This window comes from Kogia breviceps, chromosome 14 (genome assembly GCF_026419965.1).
Source record: "Kogia breviceps isolate mKogBre1 chromosome 14, mKogBre1 haplotype 1, whole genome shotgun sequence".
Lineage (NCBI taxonomy): Eukaryota > Metazoa > Chordata > Mammalia > Artiodactyla > Physeteridae > Kogia > Kogia breviceps.
In genome coordinates, this window is record NC_081323.1 from 56,638,629 (window position 1) to 56,660,631 (window position 22,003).

The 22,003-nt window shown below is 56.4% G+C and overlaps 1 protein-coding gene across 9 annotated transcripts in view; it reads left to right on the forward strand.

Moving 5' to 3' along the window:
- The window catches only part of MGRN1 (mahogunin ring finger 1), a 60,082-nt gene extending 38,507 nt beyond the window's left edge, over positions 1-21,575 (forward strand). For 3 of the 9 annotated variants that reach the window (XM_067012842.1, XM_067012843.1, XM_059037437.2), the window contains 12 exons: positions 469-535; positions 1,236-1,285; positions 2,950-2,997; positions 4,276-4,344; positions 5,661-5,820; positions 9,391-9,500; positions 12,103-12,168; positions 13,620-13,846; positions 14,407-14,506; positions 14,839-14,884; positions 16,262-16,360; positions 20,026-21,575. In XM_067012842.1, the coding sequence (XP_066868943.1) occupies positions 469-535; positions 1,236-1,285; positions 2,950-2,997; positions 4,276-4,344; positions 5,661-5,820; positions 9,391-9,500; positions 12,103-12,168; positions 13,620-13,846; positions 14,407-14,506; positions 14,839-14,884; positions 16,262-16,360; positions 20,026-20,138 (1,155 nt within the window). In that variant the 3' untranslated portion in view covers positions 20,139-21,575. Of the gene's footprint in view, positions 1-468; positions 536-1,235; positions 1,286-2,949; positions 2,998-4,275; positions 4,345-5,660; positions 5,821-9,390; positions 9,501-12,102; positions 12,169-13,619; positions 13,847-14,406; positions 14,507-14,838; positions 14,885-16,261; positions 16,361-18,487; positions 18,533-20,025 lie in introns of all 9 variants that reach the window. The other 6 variants (XM_067012845.1, XM_059037440.2, XM_067012846.1 and 3 more) reach the window with 3 other exon arrangements.
- Positions 21,576-22,003: the final 428 nt, after the last annotated feature.

Consider the following 22,003-nt stretch of genomic DNA (forward strand, 5'->3'; position numbering starts at 1 on the left):
AGGGGGGCCTGGTGTCTGTGAGCAGGTGAATGGGTGACTGAGGTCTGGCCAGGCAGGGAGTGCTACTCAGCCTTAAGGGGGAGGCGGCTGCGGTGTGATGATTCTGCCTGAGAGACACCAGACACAAAAGACAGATACTGTGTGCATCTGTCTCTGTGAATGTCCAGGGTCGGCCGGTCCACAGACAGCAGCAGCATGGAGGTTCCAGGGCTGGGTTGGGCTGGGAGGCCCGCTGAGGGCTGTTGAGGACATTCCAGGAAAGATGGTGCTGACGGTCACATGACCTTACGGATGTACTTAATGACACTGAGTTACACTTAGAACACAAATGTGCCCTTTTAATCTGCTTTACCACAAAGAAGAAAAGGGCACCTGTCTTGCCTCAGCTCTGTCACCTCGACGCCTCCTCCTCATCCCACCCGCTCCCTCCAGCTCAGTCTGACTGCTGTCACCTCCTTTTCTCCGCAGCTGAACTTTGACCTGGACCGGGGCATGTTTCCAGTGGTCATCCAGGCCGTGGTGGACGAGGGGGATGGTGAGTGGCCTTTCCCTTCGGTCTCCCTCCCAGGCGGGCACACTTGCAAAGAGGCCCTTCTCACTCCAGTCAGCCAGGTCCGGGGATCTCAGTCCAGAAACAGCGGACGACGTCGACTCAGCCTGCGGGGCGGGCTTGGGGCCGAGGGGCTCGGGCGCCGAGCGCTCGGTCTCCTGCTGCTGGTGCTGTCCCCGTGCCCCCGTGGCAGAGCCTGGCCCTCGTGGCGCTGACAGCAGCAAGACAGGCCTCCGGTGCTGTTGTCCACCCCGCAGTGGAACGATGAAGGCTGCTGGCGCCACGCTGACCCCTCGCCGCCTGCCTCCTCCTGCCAGTCCTGCTGGCCTCTCCTTGCCCCTGTTGTGGGCCGTGGGGTCCCAGGCGAGGGTGCAGACACCGGAGCCCTGCCCAGCCTAGGCTTGTCCCCGGGCTCCTCATCTCCTCCCCGCGCCTAGTGAGACGGGAGCAGAGCCAACCGTGGGCAGCCGGCAGTGGCTGCTCTGGGGCCGGGTGAGGTGCGGGTCGGAGGGAGCTGCAGGCAGAGGAGGGCGAGGCAAGGACAAGACCTCAATGGGTCCTCAGAGGACAAGGCCCTGCCTGCAGGCTGAGAGCTGGGGACATGCCAGCTGGAAAGAGGAAGCCCGGGGTGGGGGGCCGGGGGTGGTGGAGGCCGGCTCTGACCACTCTCCTCTCTCCCGGGCAGTTGTGGAAGTGACTGGCCACGCCCACGTGCTCTTGGCCGCCTTTGAGAAGGTAAGTGCCATCTTGCTCCTGATCGTCCAGCCGACCCCTCATGTGTCATCGTATCCTGCACGCAGTAGGTGCCCAGAAAATGCTGGTGGGGTGGACGAGGGTATGCCACCTGCCTAGTACGGTCCTAGACATGACATACATACTCTCCTGGGGTCCCCGAGTTGGGGGAGCCCCACATATAAAGAGACGATTTACATGGAAGGATTCATTTACTACTACCTTTTTAGCGTTACGTGTATTTGAACTTAGGTGTTTGCCCTTTTTTCCACCAGACCTGAGTCCCCAGGCCCGACTGTCCATGCTTTGTGGCCTTGTTTACGGTGTGTGGTGGGGATGTTGGCTGGTGGTGAGGAGTCAGCCTCACCACTGACTCTGCATTAGGGTGTCTCGGGTTCTAGGGATGGTCCTCTCACCGGGGTCCAGACAGTTCCATGCATCCGTCCATGCAGCGAGCGAGGGCCTGGCTGTGTTTGGACAGGGTCCCTGCTCACTGAGAGCCCTGCCAGAGTAGTGGGGTGTGTCCCCTATTTGAAAAGGCTACGGCTGATCCCCACCTTGTAGTGTTCCTTGACATTGGTCGGCACTGTGCAGTTGTGTTTTTAGCACCGGCCTGTGACCCAGGTGGACAAGGAGCAAGGACCTCACGAGGAAACCAGTCTCAGACCGCTTGTTCTGGACATCCTTCCAAGCCCTGGCTTTCTCAGCCCAGGGTGTACCTGTAGCCCAGAAAGCCTTAACTGCAGAGCCCATCTCCTCCCTGTGATCTGGGTCTTTCCAGGTGCCCCAAGGGATCAGTGGAGCTGGGCCCGAAGCCTCTCTGGTGACGTTGGGTCTGTGCTCTCCCTGGCCTCCTGGGGCTGTGGTGGAGGTGGCCCTCTCCATCTCTGGGCTCCCCAGCTGTGCTCCCCAGGCCGGCCTTGTCAGAGGAGATGGCGACTATTTACCATCTGTGTGCTCTGGCAGGGCAATGGACCGTCACTGGCAGACACTCCATTCTGTGCTTCCAGTGTAGAGTCCAGTGAGAAACTATCTTATTTTTGGAGTGCAGCATGCTAGAAACTTCTGTCAGAACCCATCAGCCTTACAGAAAACGCCGGGTGCTGGTCTCGGTGTTCTCAGAAGGGGTATTTGGTGAGCGAGAGTTCAGATCTGGTACTGTGGTTAACTGTGTGGACTCGGAGCCGTGTGCCTCCCCAGGTACCACCAGACGCATTTGCTCTATTTTGTTCTCACGGTTCTCAGAGCTTTGGGCCTTCCTGCATACGTAAGCCAGTGACATCCTTGTGCTGTCTTCACGATTCGACCAAGCCCTTTGAGGGCTGGAGCTGTCTATCTTAGTTCTTGCCATCCAGGTGCTGCTTCTTGCAGCTGGGGAGGCACCTATCCATTGTCAGAACTTGGCTGATGATGGTGAACTTGAGTGTTGTTGAGAACGACCCAGGGAGAGTTGGGTTTTGTAGGTCAGGGTGGGACCCAGGAGGTGGTATTTTTAGAAGATTCTCTGGGTAGTTTCGAAGCCAGGTCAGAGGGCCACAGTTGGAGGATCCCTGGCCTGTCTCTTGAGTCTTCGTGTGGCCCCTTCTTTGTTCAGCCATGGATGTGGGTTGACCGAGGATGGGCCTTCAGCATGGCCGAGTTAACCTCTCTGTCCTTCTTCCTTGCAGCACGTCGACGGCAGCTTCTCTGTGAAGCCTTTAAAGCAGAAGCAAATCGTAAGTCCATCAGAGGAAATACCGGGAGCCCTTTTAATTTAAAAGACAGGTGCACACACGTGACCCAGTGGTCTCTGTGGATTATTCTCCCCAGGCCACCATGGCCACTGTGGAAGTAGCTGGTGACACCACTACTGTGGGCCCTGGGCTCCAGGAGTCAGGGTCAGGGTCACTGGGTGTGTCCACGTGTACTGCATACCCACCACGTACCTGCATTGACCGTTGTAGCCGAATCTTGTCCAGCTTGAACTTAGTGAGTGTTCAGTAAACACTTGCCGAATGAATGAATGGACAGATGGAGGAAGAAGGGAAGGAAGGGAGGGAGGGATGGAGGAAGGGAGGGAGGAAAGAAGGGAGAAACACTGCAGCCTCTCCTCCTCCTCCTTAAAAATTGCTGAAATTACCTCTATTGGGCAAGGACTTAGATTGACTTAATCCATATTTGAGAGAAGGATGGAATATCTTGGAACCAGTAGGAGCTATAGACCAGTACAGCCTTTCTTTGGGGTCCGTAATTCCATGGTCTAACACCAGGAAGAATTATCCCTGGTGGCCTCCGACTTAGGTACGTTCTGTGAGGATTTAGCGGACAGGATCCCCTGAAATGAGCCTGGAGACTGATTTAACAGCGGCCATGGTGGGGTCTGTCTCCAAAGCTGTGATTATCAGGTTATCCTGTGTGTAGCTGCTCAGGTGTGTCAGCCACAACCCAGGAGTGGTGTTGCTGAGTCTTTTAAAAGAGGGGTTGAGAGAACTCTGGCAGGTGCAACACCTGGAGGTGGCAGGAGGGCAGGAGATCTCAGTGATGGTTTGGGCACTTGTTTCAGGAGAGCTGACCAGCAGGGCCGTGGCTCTCAGGAGGAGTATCTGGCCTATAAACTGTGGTCAGCTTGAGGCCTGACTCTGGTCACTCTTGTGGGGCTGGTGACAGGAGGGTCCAAGGTCGTTTTCCTCTGGGGTTGGGCACAGTAAGGTGGGCAGAAGATGTGGTCGCCGGGTCCGGGTAGAGCTTGGCTCCACGCCAAGCGGGTGTGAACCTGGGGCGGGCAGAACCTGGGCCCAGCCCAGTGTCCTTGCTACCAGTGGGCTGGTCAGGTGACGGTTCTCCCTGCCTGTCTCTAGTAGTGCCTGCTCCCTGGGGGTGGGGCTAGACAGAATCGCCAACCATGCCTGCCCCCAGGACCCAAGCCTGGCACCTGGGAGGGGTTGTTGGGAAAGGTGGGTGCAGAGGAGCTGTTGAGTTGGGAGCAAGTGCCCAGACGCCTCTCTGTTCTCCAGGTGGACCGGGTCAGCTATCTGCTGCAGGAGATCTACGGCATTGAGAACAAGAACAACCAGGAGACGAAGGTGCGTGCTTGTGGCACCGCCAGGCCAGGCTGGCTGTGCTCCCCTGTGTTCCTCCCAGCTGCTCGGAGGCGGGCCTGTGGGTGACCTGCTTGGGGCCCCTGTCCTGGCCAGGGCCCTGCAGGTTGGTGGCAGATGAGCCAGTTCCCTGCTGAGCCTTCCCCTGGAGACCCCAGGACCCCAGACTCCATCGTTTTTCCTTAAGTTTTAGAGTTAGCAGAGTCTGTGGGTCATTGTCCTTTTTCCAGCAAATTCACTGGCTTGTTACCATCACTGGGCAGCTGGCCATCAGGGCAGCCTGGGGATGCTGGGCCCCCTCCTGCTGCCCCCTTCCCCGGTGCAGCCTTGGCCTTTCCCTTCTCTCATCAGCAGTTGAGCCCACGCTGCACCCGTGGGCCGGCTCACCTTCCAATGCCTCTGGCAGGAGCCTGGTGGTCCACAGAGCCAAGGTCTGGCACAGCCAGGGAATTAGTCCATGCCTTTGTCATTGTCTTAAGACACAAATGAAACTGCTGCCTTTTTAAAAAAACCTCTGGGGTCTCAGGCCAGTTTCCATGGTGGCTGGAACTGGCTGGATGCCAAGTGCTCTCTGCCCGGGTCATGTTTCTGCATCAGAGGTCATCTGACTTCTCATAGAGGTCCTGGTAGTTAATGTTGTCGACCTGTATGGCGTCTGTCACTTCTGTTCATCTGTCTAGCACTGCTGGGATCACGCAGAAGCAGCCACAGACATACAGAAACACAGGGGCAAGGCCGTCTTCTGGTAACACTTTGTTTCAGAAGCAGGCAGCAAGCAGTCTGGACTTGACTGATCCCTGTTTTAGGCTGTTGCTGTCTCTTGATCCAGAAGCTAATTTTGTTTTCCAGAAGGTGCCATCACTTAAGGAAAACATTTCAACAAGTTAGACTTGCTTGATTTATTTTGCGGGGGCTGCACTGCACAGCTTGTGGGATCTTAGTTCCCTGACCAGGAATGGATCCCAAGCCCCAGCAGAGAAAGCACGGAGTCCTAACCACTGGACTGCCCGGGAACTCCGTTGCCTTATTTTTGTTGTTGCTGTTTTAAGCAAGTAAATGGGCAACCTTGGGAGACGCGAGTCTTCCCACGTTTCCTCTTTGGTTCTGTGGAGTAGGAGACCCAAGTTCTCTCAATTTGGTGAGGTGTCTTGGTCTGGGGGCGCGTTCTGCTCTTTGGTGACCTTCCTCTGCCCCTGGGGCTTCCCTTTGCCACTGCAGCCCCCAGGGGAAGTGGGGACAGGAAGGCCCCCGGCCTCTGGCCTCGGGAGCCACCGACCCTGGGACCCTCGGTGTCCCTGCAGCCCTCAGATGAGGAGAACAGCGACAACAGCAACGAGTGTGTGGTGTGCCTGTCGGACCTACGGGACACGCTGATCCTGCCCTGCCGCCACCTGTGCCTCTGCAACTCGTGCGCCGACACGCTGCGCTACCAGGCCAGCAACTGCCCCATCTGCCGGCTGCGTGAGTGGGATGGGTAGGCGGCGGGCGGGCGGGGAGACGGGCACGGTGGCAGACGTGGGCAGGGACACCTGTGGCGATGGGGTGGTGCCGTCTGCTTCCAGGGATGTCAGACACAGGGCAAGCATCCAGGAGGGGCTGCAGGGCAGTGTGTGGGGTGAGCTGCACAGAAGTGATCAGCAAGTTAGATCTTTATTTCAAAGAGTATGTGGGAAATATTTTGATAAAAAATTATAATAAAATGAAAACTGTGCTGGATGTAAATGATCAAGGAGTTAAATTTGGTTTCCTTGAGCATCTGGACTTTCTCAGTCAAAAGTTGTCACCTTGGGGGAATTCCCTGGAGGTCCAGTGATTAGGACTTGGCACTTTCACTGCTGAGGGCCCAGGTTCGATCCCAGGTCAGGTAACTGAGATCCCACAAGTGGCACACACGGCGTTAAAAAAAAAAAAGTCACGTTGGGCCTAATTCTGAACAAAATATTCATCCTCCAATAGAGAGTAAACATTCTCAGGTTGTAGGTTCTGCTGGTGGGTCAGCAGTCCTGGGCCCGGTTCCTGCTGGTCCTGGCAGGGACTGGGTGTGAGCGGCAAGAGCACCCTCCTGTGGGAGCTGCAGGACATTTTCTCTGAGGAGAAAAATGACAGCTTTTTTTTTTTTTTTAGCATAGACAAAGACTGTCAGATTTACTGTCACTTTCAGAAATAAAGTATTGGTCGATTTAAAACTCCAAGTGTGAAGGTATTTCTTTATTGCTACATTTAGTTCTTAGGTTCATGACTGTTCACTATAAAACTCTCTTGTTGAGTAGCCTATGGCTACATTAAAATTATGCTTCAAAGCAATTAATCAATATACATGGCCTTGGGAAACCCTGGGGGAGAAAAAGAAAGTGTGTTTTAAAAATAGTGAAGCTTTGGGCTTCCCTGGTGGCGCAGTGGTTGAGAATCCGCCTGCCGATGCAGGGGACACGGGTTCGTGCCCCGGTCCGGGAAGATCCCACATACCGCGGAGCAGCTGGGCCCGTGAGCCATGGCCGCTGAGCCTGTGCATCCGGAGCCTGTGCTCCGCAACGGGAGAGGCCACAACAGTGAGAGGCCCGCGTACCGCAAAAAAAAAAAAAATAATAATGAAGCTTAGGGAGTTCCCTGGTGGCCTAGTGGTTAGGATTCCTGGCTTTCACTGCCGTGGCCCAGGTTCAGTCACTAGTCGGGGAACCAAGATCCCGAAAGCTACACACGGAGGCAGAAAAAGACAGAAAAACAAAGCTTAGGTTTATTTTTTTTTAATGCAAATTGATCTTTGTAATAAAGTGTTCTTTGCCTTGTGTTTAGCATACTCAGAAACCTAACTTAGATTTAATGAGTCTATAGTGGTAACATGTTATTTTACTTGTTTCTCAGTTTGATTTACTTTAGTTATTTTTAGTGAATTGCATTCCAGGTTAAAGGTATTCTGTTGTTAGTATATACCGTAAGAGGAGATAAAGGGAGGGCATTTTGAAGGCATTTGTTCTAATTAAATCATATTTTCATTTTCAATAATTTAATACTCTTTAATATCTCATGGACTATTCACAACCAACTTACTTTCACAAAACAAATTCTTTATGCATTTGAAAACTGGAATATAATTGTGGTTATCTATTTCATCAGCTATATTTGACTGATTAAAAATCCTTGTATCTGAGAATTACTGTCTTCAGGAAATCATTCTTACTGTTTGATTCCAAGAAGGTGTCATGCTTCCTTTGAGCTTCTGGCTTACTACTGGGAGGAATCTATTCATGTTCTTTCTGTTCTTTTTTCTTTTTTTTCCCTTTAACCTTATTTTTAAATTTTTTATTTCTTCTAGTTTTACTGAGATATCGACATACAGATCTGTATAAGTTTAAGATGTAGAGCATAATGATTTGACTTACATACATCACAAAATGAATATCACAATAAGTTTAGTGAACATCCATCATCTGATATAAAGAAATGATAGAAATTAAAGAAATTAAAAAAAATTTTTGTGTGTGTGATGAGAACTCTTAGGGTTTTTCTCCCTTAACAACTTTTATGTATAACACACAGCAATGTTAATTATACTTATCATGTTGTACGTTTCATCCCTAGTACTTATTTATCTTGTAACTTGAAGTTTGTACCTTTTGACGGCCTTCATCGAATTCCCCCTCCCCCATCCCCACCTCTGGTGACCACAAATCTGATCTCTCTTTCTATGTGTGTGTGTTTGTTTTTGAAGTGTAACTGACCTACAACACTGTGTTAGTTCCTGTTATACAACATAATAATGATTTTCTGTACATTTCAAAATGATCATTACAGTGAGTCTAGTTATGGTCTGTTACTATACAAAGATATTACATAGTTATTGACTATATTTCCCCACACTGTACATTTCATACCCATGACATTTATTTTGCAAGTAGAAGTTTGTACCTCTTCATCTCCCTCACCTATTTCTTTCCTCTCCCCACCCACTCTCATCTGGTAGCCAGATGTTTGTTCTCTTTATCTATAACTCTTGTTTCTGTTTTGTTACGTTTGTTCATTTATTTTGTTTTTTAGATTCCACCATGTACATGAAATCATACAGTATTTGTCTTTATCGGACTTATTTCATTTAGCATAATACTCTCTAGGTCCATCCATGTTGTTGCAAATGACAAGATTTTATTCTTTTTTTATGGTGTATATACAATAGTCCATTGTATATACACCACATCTTTATTATCCATTTGTCTGTTCATGGGCACTTTGGTTGATTCCATATCTTAGCTATTGCAAATAATGCTGTAGAGAACATAGGGGTGCATATATCTTTTTTTAAAAAATAAATAAATTTATTTATTTATGGCTGTGTTGGGTCTTTGTTGCCGCGCACAGGCTTTTCTCTAGTTGCCGCGAATGGGGGCTACTCTTCATTGCCGTGCTTGGGCTTCTCATTGCGGTGGCTTCTCTTGTTGCGGAGCACAGGCTCTAGGCATGCGGGCTTCAGTAGTTGTGGCTCACGGGCTCTAGAGCGCAGGCTCAGTAGCTGTGGCACACGGGCTTAGTTGCTCCGCAGCATGTGGGATCTTCCCAGACCAGGACTCGAACCCGTGTCCCCTGCATCGGCAGGCAAATTCTTAATCACTGTGCCACCAGGGAAGCCCCTGTGCCCATTTTTTAATTGGGTTGTTTGTTTTGATGTTGAGTTGTATGAGTTCTTTGAATATTTTGGATTTTAACCCTTTATCAGATATATTGTTTGCAAATATCTTCTTCTATTCAGTAGGTGGACTTTTCATTTGTTGATAGTTTCTTTCGCTGTGCAAAAGCTTTTTAGTGTGATAAAGTCCCATTTGTTTATTTTTTGCTTTTGTTTCCCTTGCCTGAGGAGACATACGACATACCCCTCAAAATTTTACTAAGACTAATGTCAAAAAATATACTGCCTTCGACTCAGAAACGTGGCTTGTACTGGGATTGCTGCGGGGTGGGTGGGTGGTCAGTGTCCCCGAAACTTGGAGGGTCTCAGTGGTGCTGCCCCTTGCCTGACATGACCCTGTCCTTCCTCCACAGCTTTCCGGGCCCTTCTGCAGATCCGGGCAGTGAGGAAGAAGCCAGGAGCCCTGTCCCCCATCTCCTTCAGCCCTGTTTTGGCCCAGAGCATGGACCACGATGAACATTCTGTAAGTTCCTCTTCCTTCCTGCATTGGAGGGGGCGGGGGTGGAGAGAGGAGGGGCCTGGAGGAAGCCCCTGCCTACTGTGCAGGGCCCACCTTCATGTTAGGACAGCGCCTGGCTCCTGGTGGGGCTGGTCTGGTGGGAGCCAGTAGGTCAGGAGGCCCTGGAGGTGTGGCCAGGAGGAGGCTGCCCAGGCTCTGCCTTCAGGGCGGTGCCAGGCCAGGACCCAGACTGTCTGGCCAGTACCCCTGCCTGCCAACTCTCTGGGCCTCTGGCTCACCTGCCTGGTCCCGATGGGCAGCTATGAAGATGCTTGGGGCGATCCAGACTGGGCCCAGTGAGCTCTGGCTGCTGGATGGCATTGATTTTGCCAACAGCAAGAGCCTGAGATGCAGGTGACCCTTCGCTGAGTCTGAGCCGTGGTGTCGTCACCTCTGCTCCACCGAGGTGACCTTGAGAGAGAGGTGGGCAGAAACAGATGGGGAGGGAGAGACACAGAAATGGAGAGACATGGAGAGACAGATACAGAGAGAGAGACAGATGGGGATGACGTTCAAAAGGGAGATGCTGAGAGATGGGCAGACAGGGAGACACAGAAAGAGACGTGGAGAGACACACAGACAGGGCGAGGTTTAGCGGGGGTCGCTGAGGTGGGCAGGTGGGAGCAGAAGGACCGAAGACAGACGGGGGTAGGCCCGGCTCTCAGCTCCCGGGTCCCAGCTGTTTTTGAGCATTGTCAGCCAGTGAGCCAATTTTCTTGGCTCTCGATTGAGGTTGTTTGGATCCAGTGATTCTTAGAGGCCCTGCCAGCCCTCTAAAAAGGAAAAAGAGGGCTTCCCTGGTAGCGCAGTGGTTAAGAATCCACCTGCCAATGCAGGGGACATGGGTTTAAGCCCTGGTCTGGGAAGATCCCACATGCTGCGGAGCAGCTAAGCCCATGCGCCATAACTACTGAACCTGCGTTCTAGAGCCCGCGAGCCACAACTCCTAAAGCCCGGGCACCTAGAGCCCATGCTCTGCAACAAGAGAAGCCACTGCCATGAGAAGCCCGTACACTGCAACGAAGAGCCCCCACTCACTGCAACTAGGAAAAGCCCACACACAGCAACAAAGACCCAACACAGCCAAAAATAAGTAAATAAAATAAATAAATTTATTTTTTAAAAATTTAAAAGTTAAAAGGAAAAAGAGCCTAAGCCCTCTGGATTGGCATACCCACAGAGGGCTCCTGCCCCAGGCCAGCAGGTATGATGTGTTCAGCCCAGCATTTCTGAAAATTTGGCCAATGTTTAAAAGTCTATGAATTTTCCTTAAGACTCAGATTTCTGGCTTCTCTTTCAAAATCTGAAGGTGTGGTCTCGCTGCTGGATCAGGAGCAAGGCTGCTCCTCGGGTTGGGGTGCCCATTACCCCACTTCTCCCGGGCCAGCCACACTGTTTAGCCTGTGGGGCCCATAGGCATCAGGGCTTCCAGCTCTGAAACCAGGCCCTCAGCCATTTAACAGTGGACTTGCTTTCAGAACAGCGTGTACTTTCTGCAGCACCGTGTTTTTGGTGGAGAGAAGAACAGTACTGAGTTGTTCTTGCCCCCGAGAGAGGAGCTTTGCTATTCCACGGAGGGTGGGCTTAGGTGGTAGGTTTTTTGTTTTGTTTGTTTGTTTGTTTTGTTTTGTTGTGTTTGTTTTTGTGGTATGCGGGCCTCTCACTGTTGTGGCCTCTCCCGTTGAGGAGCACAGGTTCCGGACGCGCAGGCTCAGCGGCCATGGCTCACGGGCCCAGCCGCTCCGCGGCATGTGGGATCTTCCCGGACCGGGACACGAACCCGTGTCCCCTGCATCAGCAGGCGGGCTCTCAACAACTGCACCACCAGGGAAGCCCTAGGTGGTGGGTTTTTATTGTCACCTCTCCGGGTTTCTGCCCCGGCATCTGAGGGTCAGGCAGGATTCTCCCATGTTTATCCCTCTTGTCCTGAGAGCCGAAGTGCCTCCCACAGTGCAGGGCAGCCTGGGGCTTGGATGGTAAACTCGCACTCCGGAGGGCCAGCGCCTTCCTCTCTGGAGGTTACAGTCCCAAGTAAGTGGCCCTTGTTCTCTGCCACATTCCCTGCACGAGCAATTTCCACGTAGTACTAGAGTCCAAATTGGGCGTTTCCTCCAGTGAGTCTGTTAAGATCGCTGCAGAATGGGGGTCATCGGGGACTTTAGCCCCACCTTTAGGAGTTAGACTTGGTGATGAGTCAATGAGGCTGTGCTGGGACCTCCGGGTCCCTTCCCTGTGCCCAGCCGGGCCCACTTGTGGGGAGCGCTTGGCCACTGTCAACACCTGCCCTGGCCAGGACCTGCTGCTCAGGGTGACCCAGACCATGAGTGGCCGCTGCGGACGGGGATGGGCTCTTGCAGAGCTGCAAGGATGTGCAGGCGCAGCCAACCCAGGCCCAAGGCAGAACCCATGCTCGGCCAGGTCCCCACGATTTACATGCATGTAGAGTTTGCGAAGCGCTGGCTCAGGGCACACCTGGAGACCAGCAGACCAGGGAGACCCCAGCCAGCCAGCTCCAGCGCCGCAAGGGGGGTGGCAGCGGTAAAATCTATGATTTTTATCTTGACAGTGTCCCTTTAAAAAATCAAAGTCGCACCCTGCCTCACTGGCCAGCAAGAAACCTAAAAGGGAAACAGTAAGTGTGTTTGGCCCTGTGGCTACATCTTTGCCCTGTGCCCTGATTATTGCACCAGTGACAAGAATGGGAAGTCACTTTCACCCCAGGCTAACGTGTTCTGTTCATTTAATCTGTCAAATCCACTCTCCCCAGTCCCGGCGTCCCTGCCCAGGAAGGGAGTTTTGTGGAACAAGCAAAGCTCAAGGTCTGTCGGCAGAAAGCCCCGGGCGCCCCTTCTTGCCAGCTCTGCTTCTGCCCGTGGTCTTCTGATGCCCTGTTTCCCTTTTTGTTCTTGCTGGCAGTGGAATGACGGAGGCGGAACTAAGGCTGCCGCTCTTGTTGCAAACATCCCTCGTGCTTGCTCGCCCTGCATCCCTGCTCTGCGGGCCAACACTTGTATTTCTCACGTTTTTCCTGCATCTCACGGAGCAGGCTGGGGGCAGACAGCATGTGGCAGCTGGGCCGGGCCTCTGCCTGGGGCCTCCGCTGAGCCCCGGGCCCCTTTGGAAAATGGTAGAGCGTTGGTGTCACTGAGGGTCAGCCTAGACAGAGAGGTTTTCTCCTGTTTCGAGGGGCAAGGGGTGGCTTGGGACAAATGCAGGCACCGTGGTCCCAGGGAATCCAGGAGGTGCTCGCTGAGGACAGAGAGCACCACCCAGCTCCTCTGCCTCCCCCTGGTCCCTAGGGTCACTCTGTCACCTCCCTGAAGGGCAGCTCCCTTCCTTCTCACAGGTCATCCGGGCAGGCAGGAGTCCCACGTAGAGAGCGTTGCCCTTCACCTTGTTCACCAGAGTGAGGGCAGGTGTCTGCCCAACCCCCCGGCTTGGGAGGCCTAACATCTCCCTTTGCCTTTAACCCTAAAGCAAGACTCAGCCTATTGATTGGATCTACTCCCAGAGAGGAGACTGGTCCTGAGGAGGTGCCTGTTCGGCTCCCCGGAGCCCATATCAGCCCTGCAGTTGCTCGTCCGGCCCGCGGAGGATCTCTAGGCTGGACCCCTGTGTCGGGCAGGTCCTCCTGGCCTAGACCACACGCTCCCACCGGCTTCTCCCGCCTCTGCCATGGCTTCGCTCCCCTCCTGCTCCTGCCCCCTCCTCTCACTAACCCCTCTCTCACTCTCTGTGCCCACCAGGCAGGAGCAGAAAGCCAGGTAGGGGCTGGCCAAGGCCCTCTCTTCCTCCATCCAGGGCACCGAGTGGGCCACTTGGGTGTCCCGGGCTGCAATTGCAGCTGGTGGCCGAGGGCACCCTGGGCAGGGGTGTCCGATGCAGCTCTGGAGTTCTTGGCGCCCCTCTGAGGGAGGGGGATGTGAGTCTCTAGAAGGTGCAGTGGACAGGAGATGGTCAGAGAGCAAGCTCTGGGGAGCGGACCATCCCTGGGGCGCCAGGCCGGTGTCTGGGGCTTTGTGGCCATGGGCAGTGGGCAGGGCGCGTGGCCGGCCTGTCCCTCACCTGCTCCTGTCCCTGCAGAGCTCCGACAGCATCCCGCCTGGCTACGAGCCCATCTCCCTGCTCGAGGCACTCAATGGCCTTCGGGCCGCCTCCCCAGCCATCCCCTCGGCCCCTCTTTATGAAGAGATCACCTATTCGGGCGTCTCAGACGGCCTGTCCCAGGCGAGTTGTCCACTTGCTGGGATCGATCGGATCATGGAAAGCAGCCTCCAGAAGGGCAAGCTGAGGAGCAAATCCCCCGACAGGTGAGGCCACCACTGGCAGCCCCCTGGGGAAGGTGTGCGGGACCCTCCAGGTGCACCTCATCCACCTTGTTTGTGCCCACGAGCCAGCCCTGGCCTTGCTCGGTGATTACAGGATCATCATCACTGATGTAAGGGACTTTCGAGGGCCACATGGCCAGGGGCCAGGCAAGGGTCAGTCCTGGTCCTTTGGTCACTTGGAGGTGCCAGCGAGCAGCCCTGCTCTGTTTAGTCTTTGCTCAGACGTGTGCTGGTTTTCTAGAAAAGGATACAGAAGGCACAGGTTCTATAAAATTCCCATGGCCCCTGCGCCTTATACGTGTGACAGAACAACTCCAAAGATACAAAAGGACACGTGGGTCTCTCCTCCTGTTGCCCAGCCCTCCCCCCAAGCCTATATCATCACGGTTCCCCTCTCCCCTGCAAACAGTGCCATGTGCAGGCTGCAGGTGGAGGGCCACCTACTCCCCAGGCCTAGCGCACGTTTGCTGGCCCTGCGGGGACGTGGGCTTGGGTGGGGTTGGCGTTGCTCATCCTCTGTCCTCCTCCCACTCTGTCCCCAGCACCCTGCGGTCCCCGTCGTCCCCGATCCATGAAGAGGATGACTCGGAGGCCCCGCCCCCGCCGAGCGGGGCAGGGATGGCGCTGAGCAGCTCCCCCGAGGTGAGGCCCCTGCATGCCCTTCTCAGGCGTGCCATTGCCATTTGTCCTTCCGTCCCCACTGCCTGCCTGTTGGCTTCCCAGATCCCAGGCTCCACCACTCCCTCACTGTCAACCTTGGCTGCTGTGACTTCCCCCAGCCTCCGTTTCCTCATCTGTCGGGTGGGTGCTATTGGGTGGAGTCCAGCGAGGGCCTTAGGAGGAGCTGTGTGTGACACACCCAAAGGCACCACCTGTCCTGGACCCTACTCACCCTGTGTCCTCCCCGGCCACCTGCAGCCTGGTGCCCAGCTGTCAGCACCAGGGTCCAGGCATGCTTTTCCTTTGTTTCCTAGAGCTTCATAACGGAGGAGGCTGACGAGACTTCATCACTAAAGCAAGGTGAGCCCTCTCCTCCCTGAGGCCCTGGTGCTCCCTGCCCGGCAGGAAGCGGGGCCTCCAAGTCTCTTCCGGAGGTTTCTCCAAGCTGTGTTAGTTGCCCTCCTGGGACCACACACTTCGGTTCCTACACGGTCTCATGGAAGACAGCCCTGGGCCGCTCCTGGTTTTCCCTCCCTATCCGTCCATGCAGTGGTAGCAGCCCTTTTTCTTCCCGCCTGGATCATTCTGCCCATGGTCGGTGCTCCATGCTCCTGGGCTTGGGCTGTGCCCCTCCCTCCAGGGCAGGGTCCCACCGGGGTCTCTGGGCCTTGCCCGGGCCTGGGGTAGCCGATGGCCAGTTGGTGCTCAGCTCAGCCAGGCCCCTCCCCGGCGTGTTCCCTGTGTAAGGGGCCTGGTGCCCCTCCTGAGCAGAGGGTTTAGCACTTGGTAGCCCCCTGGGGTCCAGTCCCAGCCACCGCTGCCGGCACTGGCTGTGAGTAGGGAGGTGACAGGAGGTGATAAGATGCCTCCCGAGCTTCCTCTGCTGCCTGGGAAGACACTGTTCCTCTGCAGTCCTGGTCATTCCTCCCCGTGTCAGACAGATGAGGAGACTGAGGCTCAGGGTTGGTGTTGGGGGAGGCCCAAGGCCCTTTAGTTGAGAGTGACAGAGCCAGGGGTTAGCCAAAGTGTGGTCAGGGCCCCCAGAGCAACTGCAGCCACCCTGGCGCTGTGACCCGCTCCCTGCTGGGTGGCCCCTAGCCAGTGCTGCCCTGGGTGACCTGTGTCTGCCTGCAGGCTGCTGGGCAGGCCCTTGGGCCTGGGCACGGTGCCAGGGTTACGGTGCCCCAAGGAGCATGGTGGAGTCACTTTCTGCCCGGTGTGCAGGGCCAGGTTCCTCTGCCTCTGAGGCCTGAGCTTCCCCACCTTCCGTGGCTGTGGCTCCTTTCCGCCTGCACATAGCATGTGCCAGGGCTGGGGGCCCTCCGGAGGCCCTGTCACAGGATCCACGTCCCTCTTCTGCCTGAGGGGACGCCCCCACAAGCACACTGTGTGAGAGAGAGGACACCCCCCTGTTCCCCCACACGTGAGCTCCCTGCTGCGGGCCTGGGGGTCAGTGGGCTGAGTGCCCACCTGCCTGTCCAGGAAGATTGGAGACAGTCAGATCTATTACCATTCCATGTTGTCTTTTAAATGTGGGTATGTGATGTTTTTATAATAAAAACAAAATAAAGCCCCACGCTGGTGGGTAGGAGAAAAGGAAAGAGAGAGAAAATAGACATCTACCTCTGGGTCCCGGGAGAGCAGAGGGGGAGTCAAGGGTGGGGTCTGGGCCCCAGGGTGGGGTCTGAAGTCCCAGACTCCTGCCTGCCGGTCCCCAACCTGCCTCTTCCTCTGCAGGGAGCCGAGTGCCGTCTATCGAGAACGTCCTGCAGGACGGCAGCCCTGAGCCCTGCAGCCGAGGCCAGCCCAGCGCAGCTGCAGACATCTACCTGCCAGGTAACAGCACTCGGCCGGTGGTGCTGGGGGCCTGCCAGGCCTGGGGGAAGCCCACTTCCCTGTCCCTGGCTCTGAGCCCACGCTCCTTCCGTTGACCCCCAAAGCACGGCCAGGCCCGGATTACACAGTCACCCTGCAGCCCCTGGTTCTTTGGGGCAGAGCCTGTGCCTGAGGACCCTTTTCATCCTGGGCCAGCTCAGCCTCAGGAAGGCAGGAAAGGCTTCTTGTTTAAGGCCAGGCGGGCAACTCTGGTCCCACTGCTACTGCTATCTTCCTTCATCCCTGGGCTGTGCTGGGCGCCCCAGCAGCCGGGCCTCTGCCCAGGCAGCTGAAGACAGAAACCTCCCCGCCGATCGCAGGCCTGACGAGGGCCACCAGGCTCCACCACTGGCCTGGGGCTCACAGGCTCCGTGGTTCCGGGTGAAGCAGCACGTCCAGGCCAGGGCAAGGGACACAGGCTGGGACACTAGGTGCCAGCGAGGCCCGAGGGCAGCAGGAAGGGGTCTTGCTTCTCCTCCCACCCCTTCCCAGGCCCCCACCTAGGGCCCTGTGGCCTTAGCTCTGCTCTCTGCTCCTCTGGGTTAAGATCCTCAGGTTCAAGTCCTGGGCTCCAAAGACAGGACGGGAGTTGGGGTCTCTCAGATGCTTGTGCCCAGGCCTGCTGGGACACCACCTGAGGTTTCTGGAATCAAGATAAAAAGCCATGTTGCCCTCAGAGCCTGGCTGCTTCCTTGTGGCTGGGAAGCCCCTTCTCCTTGCTCCTACCTGTCCCGGGAGCCACCACTGCCTGGTCCCCTGGCCTGCGTATTGGGGGAACTGTGATGTGCTTTGGTCTGGAAGGGTCTCTTATCCCTGGGCTTCTGGACGAGCAGCGGCCTGTGCAGACAGAGGGTGTGGTTAGAGGACAGCGGGTCCCTAGGTGTGAGGAAGGAGGGCACTAATTGGTTCGTTGACACACACGGGCCTACCCAAAGGAACCCCTGGGTGAAAGCTGTGTCTAGGGCCTTAGAGTAACACAGGATTCTAGAGGACATAGTATATCATGAGGATGAAAACCTGGTCGGGGGCTGAGGGGCGGTCAGGAGAGAGACTCAGCTTCCTAGAATCCTGAGTGAGTCCTGACCCTGCAGGTGGCCCCTGGGTGTGGGTGAGGGCACCCAGAGTGCACGCAGCCTCTGCAGTGCCACCCCTCACTTGCCACGCCTCGAGTGGCCCACGGAGTGTCCAGGAGCTCAGGACAGGCCACAGCCGTCTGGCTCAGCCCACGGGTGAGAGCGGGACCTCTGGCTCTCTGGACCCCCCAGCGCATGTCTCGGGCCTTCTTTAGGTCCACACTGGGGGTGGAGGCAGTCGGCTGTGGAGGTGGTAGAGGAGAGGCCACAGAGGCCAAAAGCTGGCTGTGGGGCCTGACCGGACAGCAGGGTGGGGCTGGTTCTCGATGCCAGAGCAGAGAGGAGGCTGTACGTGGGTGTCCTGTACCCCCTCCTCACAAGCATGGCTGCTTGTACCTGGGGGGCAGGAAGGGGTCCTCGTGGACACACACACCTCTGAGTCGTCCACTCCCACGCCGCTTCCTCTGTTCTCTCCGGGCTTTTTCGCTTAGCGGAGACCCTGCACATCTTCCACATCAGTGTGTGTGTTTAAGAATGCGACCACGCACACACGCAGGGATCTCCATTCTTTTTAACAGCACCGCGTTCTCTGGCTGGATGGAGTGTGATTCAGTGAATCTTAGTGTATCCCGTAGACAGGAAGAAAGGAGATGGGGGAAATCCATAAAATGGAGAAATCCTAGATGTCCGGCATCCCAGCAGCCCTGCGGGGTGGGGGCCCTTCCTGGGCTCCGCTGTGCCCAGCCCCCAGCCCCCCCCCCACCCCCGGCTACCTGCATCCTTCCCTGGGCTGGGTTCCTCTTCATTAGCACTGGGCCCAGAGCTGTTTCTCAGGAAGCATTTTCAGCACGTGTCTCTTTTGTGTCAGCACATTGGTTTGTGTGGCATTTGTTTCCATCATATCCCACCCCCACCATGGCACCTTGTCCTAAAGCCAGTGCCTCTGCCCTGGAACGTGCAGGTCCCTCTGAGCGCTTTGCTAACTGAGCTTCCGTCTCTCTCCTCCTCTGCGCAGCCCTGGGGCCCGGCTCCTGCTCCGGTGGTTTAGAGAAGTAAGCTGGTACGTGATGCCTTCGCACGCGGGGCGGGGCTCTGCGGGCAGCCTTGGCAGGGTGCTAGAGAGAGGGCCCCAGCCACCCTTCCTCTCCTGCTCCCGCCAGGGGTTCCTTCCCATTTTCCGGGCTCCTTCCACAGCCGTGTCTTCTCCGGGGCCCTGGATTCAGAATCCAGAGCGCTCCAAACACCAAGGCAGAGGTGCCCCTGAGAGGTGGTCCTGCGGGGTCTGGTGCTGGCTTTTGGAACCAGAGGACTTCCCATCTGGACCAGGCAGCCCAGTCAGGCTCTTTTAGCCTTTAAGGTCCCAGGATCAGCGACTCAGCCCTAGCTGAGACCCTCCCGTTGCTGACAACTAGCCTGTCCCCCCACCCACCTCTGGAACCTTCTGGAACACCAACATGCCCTGACGTTAGCCTGTGAGGCGGCTGCGTGAAGTGGTCTCCCCACCTAACAGGGAGGTGCCCTCTCCCCAGGCGACCCAAACAGATGTTTTACAGAAGACAGTTCTGCGAGCGTCACTGGGAGGGGACACACTGGGGCCCCTGCCCCTCCTTCAGGTGACAGCAACCTTGCTAGCAAGTCTGGAGATAGAGAACCTGGTGCCTTTGGTGGCCCAGGGTTTCCAGACGAGTGTGGGTGGGGTCGCACCCCGGGCTGTGTTGGCCTTGCGGGATGCAGCCCTCCTCCCGGTCAGCCGTCCTGGACCCAGGCTGCGGGGTCCCTCCACCCACTGTCGTCCCCCACAGACCTTTCCCGTCTTCCTTGATCATTTCTTGTGACGAATCTTACTCTCTGCTGAAATAGGACCTGACACTTTTATTCTCATCCGTGGGAGATGTTGAGTGTTGCCACTTAGGTAAAACTTCCGGAAGTAGGAAACGGGTCAGACCCGGCTGCTAGGAACTGTTATTTGTCCTGTGGGCTGTGTGGCAGAGCTGGCTTCCCACGTGAAGCCACGGCTCCTAAGAAAACTGTCCTTCACCAAGTCCCCGAAGTCTGTCACAGGCCGCGGGGGCTCCTGGATTTGCCATTGAAGCTGCCCCAGGGCCCCTTGTTCGGATGGGCCCTGAGAGGTGTGCAGCTCCCCCTGCACCAGCGCCTGGGGCGACCTGAGCCAGGGACGGAGCCCCTCACAGCATCCTGGAGGTGCCATGTGGGGATGGCAGGAATAGCCTCCGAGGAGGGCAGGCAGGGGCTCCTGGAGCCGCTCTGGGCGCCCCTCCACCGGGGGCGACCGAGTTCCAGCTGAATCCCGTGGCCTGTCAGGGCCCAGGAAGCACGGAGCTGGCACGGGTGGGGCACCCGGGAGCCAGCAGCCAAGGTGCCCCATTGCCTTCTGTTGCAGGGCGGGGGCTGGGGTCGCCGGGCCCTCTGTGTGCTCTGCCGCAGACACACAACGGGGCAGCTGGTGGGGACCCAGAGCCTGGCGGGCAAAGGGAGCGGTGAGGCTGGGCAGCTCAGCCGAACGTGACCCTCCTCCCTGTTTCCTGCCTGCAGGATGGTCCACCTCCATGGAGACGCCCTGCAGCCTCCACACTGCTGGGCCCCCCCAGCCTCCACTTGGTGGCCCCAGTCCTGACTCTGGGGCTGCTGAGCTGACCCCACTCTGAGAGCCTGGCCAGGCTCCTCAGCTCCCCAGACTTGGCCAAGGGGCTGCCCGGACTCCAGCGTGACCCCTGGCCTCTCCAGTCTGCACACCCTGTGTGGTCACTGGCTCCGAGGGGCTGTGTGACCCTTGATTGAAGAGCACAGTTGACCTTCCTCTCTGACAACCCCCTTTTTGTACGGTCGATGTATTTATAAATGGTACAGGATGAAGGATGGTGGCTTTCTGTCCTGGGCGCTGAGCTCTGGGGTTCCCCCCAGACGTCCTGTGCGCTGATCACCCACGTGCAGCCTGGATGGGCCCCACCCAGCCCCCAAGTCCGTAGGCGGCCCATCGATGCCCGAGAACTCAAGAGTGCAGTCTTCACAGGAAACGTCACGGAGGCCTTGTGGGAGGAAAGGAAGTGGGGTCCGAGTCTCAGTCAATAAAGGAAACAGTGCCTGTCCCCTCCCCATGTGCGTGTACCCTCCCCCCTCCCTACGCGCCCTGCGGGACCACCTCCCACAGTTTGCCACCCCCGCCCCGGGCGGCTAGGCAGTCAGGCCAGGTCTGGGTCTGGCCATTAACAGCGGTTGTGTCTAGGGGCCCTTCTCTGAGCCCCACACCTTCTCAGAGGCGGCCTAGCCCATGTCGTCAGACCCTCCGGGTGGGCGGCTCCACTCGGCCGGTGGCGCTGCTGCCCACCTGCCCTGGGAGGGCCTGAGCGGCTTCTCTGCTCTCTCTTCACCATGTAGATGCCACTTAGCATTTCTCTTTGATTTGTTCTATCTGGGACTCCTTTGGTGGGACCTGCCAGGGGATGAGGGTCCCATCTGAGGTGACCTTGTCTTTTTTTAAAGATAAACTTTCTGGGTAACGGAAAGGCAGAGGGGATGCTTGGCCTTGGTGCCCCTGGGCAAGAGCTTCCCCAGCAGGACCTTGAGCCCTGTGGGTGGGTCTGCAGCTCCCGGGTGCAGACACTTTCCTGGCAGGCGGGAGAGGGTCCCGCTTCCTGAGGAGCTGCCCTGGGAAGGACGGTTCTGGGGCAGCCGGCTGCACAGCCTGAGGCTCTGTAGGTGGGGTAGTCGGGCGTGGATGACTCCTTTTCCCTCCGGTTGAGCCTGTGAACAGAGGCCACACTTGGGGCACCCTGCCCTGGCCCCTTGGCGCCCTGCCTCCCCTCCCCTCCCACCCACCATGTGCTCATGGGTGCACGCATGCTGATGCACACACACACACACACGCACACTCAGGCAGGGCGGCTGTATCCCTCTCCTCAGCCCTCTCCTCTCACGGCCAGCACCCCGGCCTCTTGCCATTGGTATTGTGCCAGTGACTCTGAAGGACAGGTTGCAGACTGGCCTGTCTTGTACTTGCGTGTGCTACCATTTGATGTACTCTGATTGGCTAGTTTTTGTTCGTTTTTATTGTCTATTTATAGTAATAAAATCATGCAGCAATATCCCACCCGCTCCTTCCTCCATGCACAGCACTGCAGGACTGAGGCTGTTTCTTGGGAGGCAGGGCAGCTGAGTAGCTGGTGGCAGCTCTGATGCCCTCACAGCAGTGCAGGGTGCCAACTTGTGGCTGCAGCCTCTGTTCCCTCATGTCTAAGATGTCCGTGAACTACAATTTCAGGAGGGTGTGAGGGCTGCTGTTATTACTCTTTTGGTCATCACCGTGCTGCTTGTTGGGTTGGAGCAAAGGAGGGACCCTTGGGACTTGGCTCTGCCTCCTGAGCAGGTGGCAGAGCCCAAAGCCTCCAGGTGTGCGCGTTGCTTCGGCGAGTTGATTCATCCCACCGCCGTGAACCGAGTGCCTGCTCTGCCAGAAGACAAAATAGGCAAGGCCCCCGGAGCCTGTATTCTAGTCAGTGAGACACCACACAAG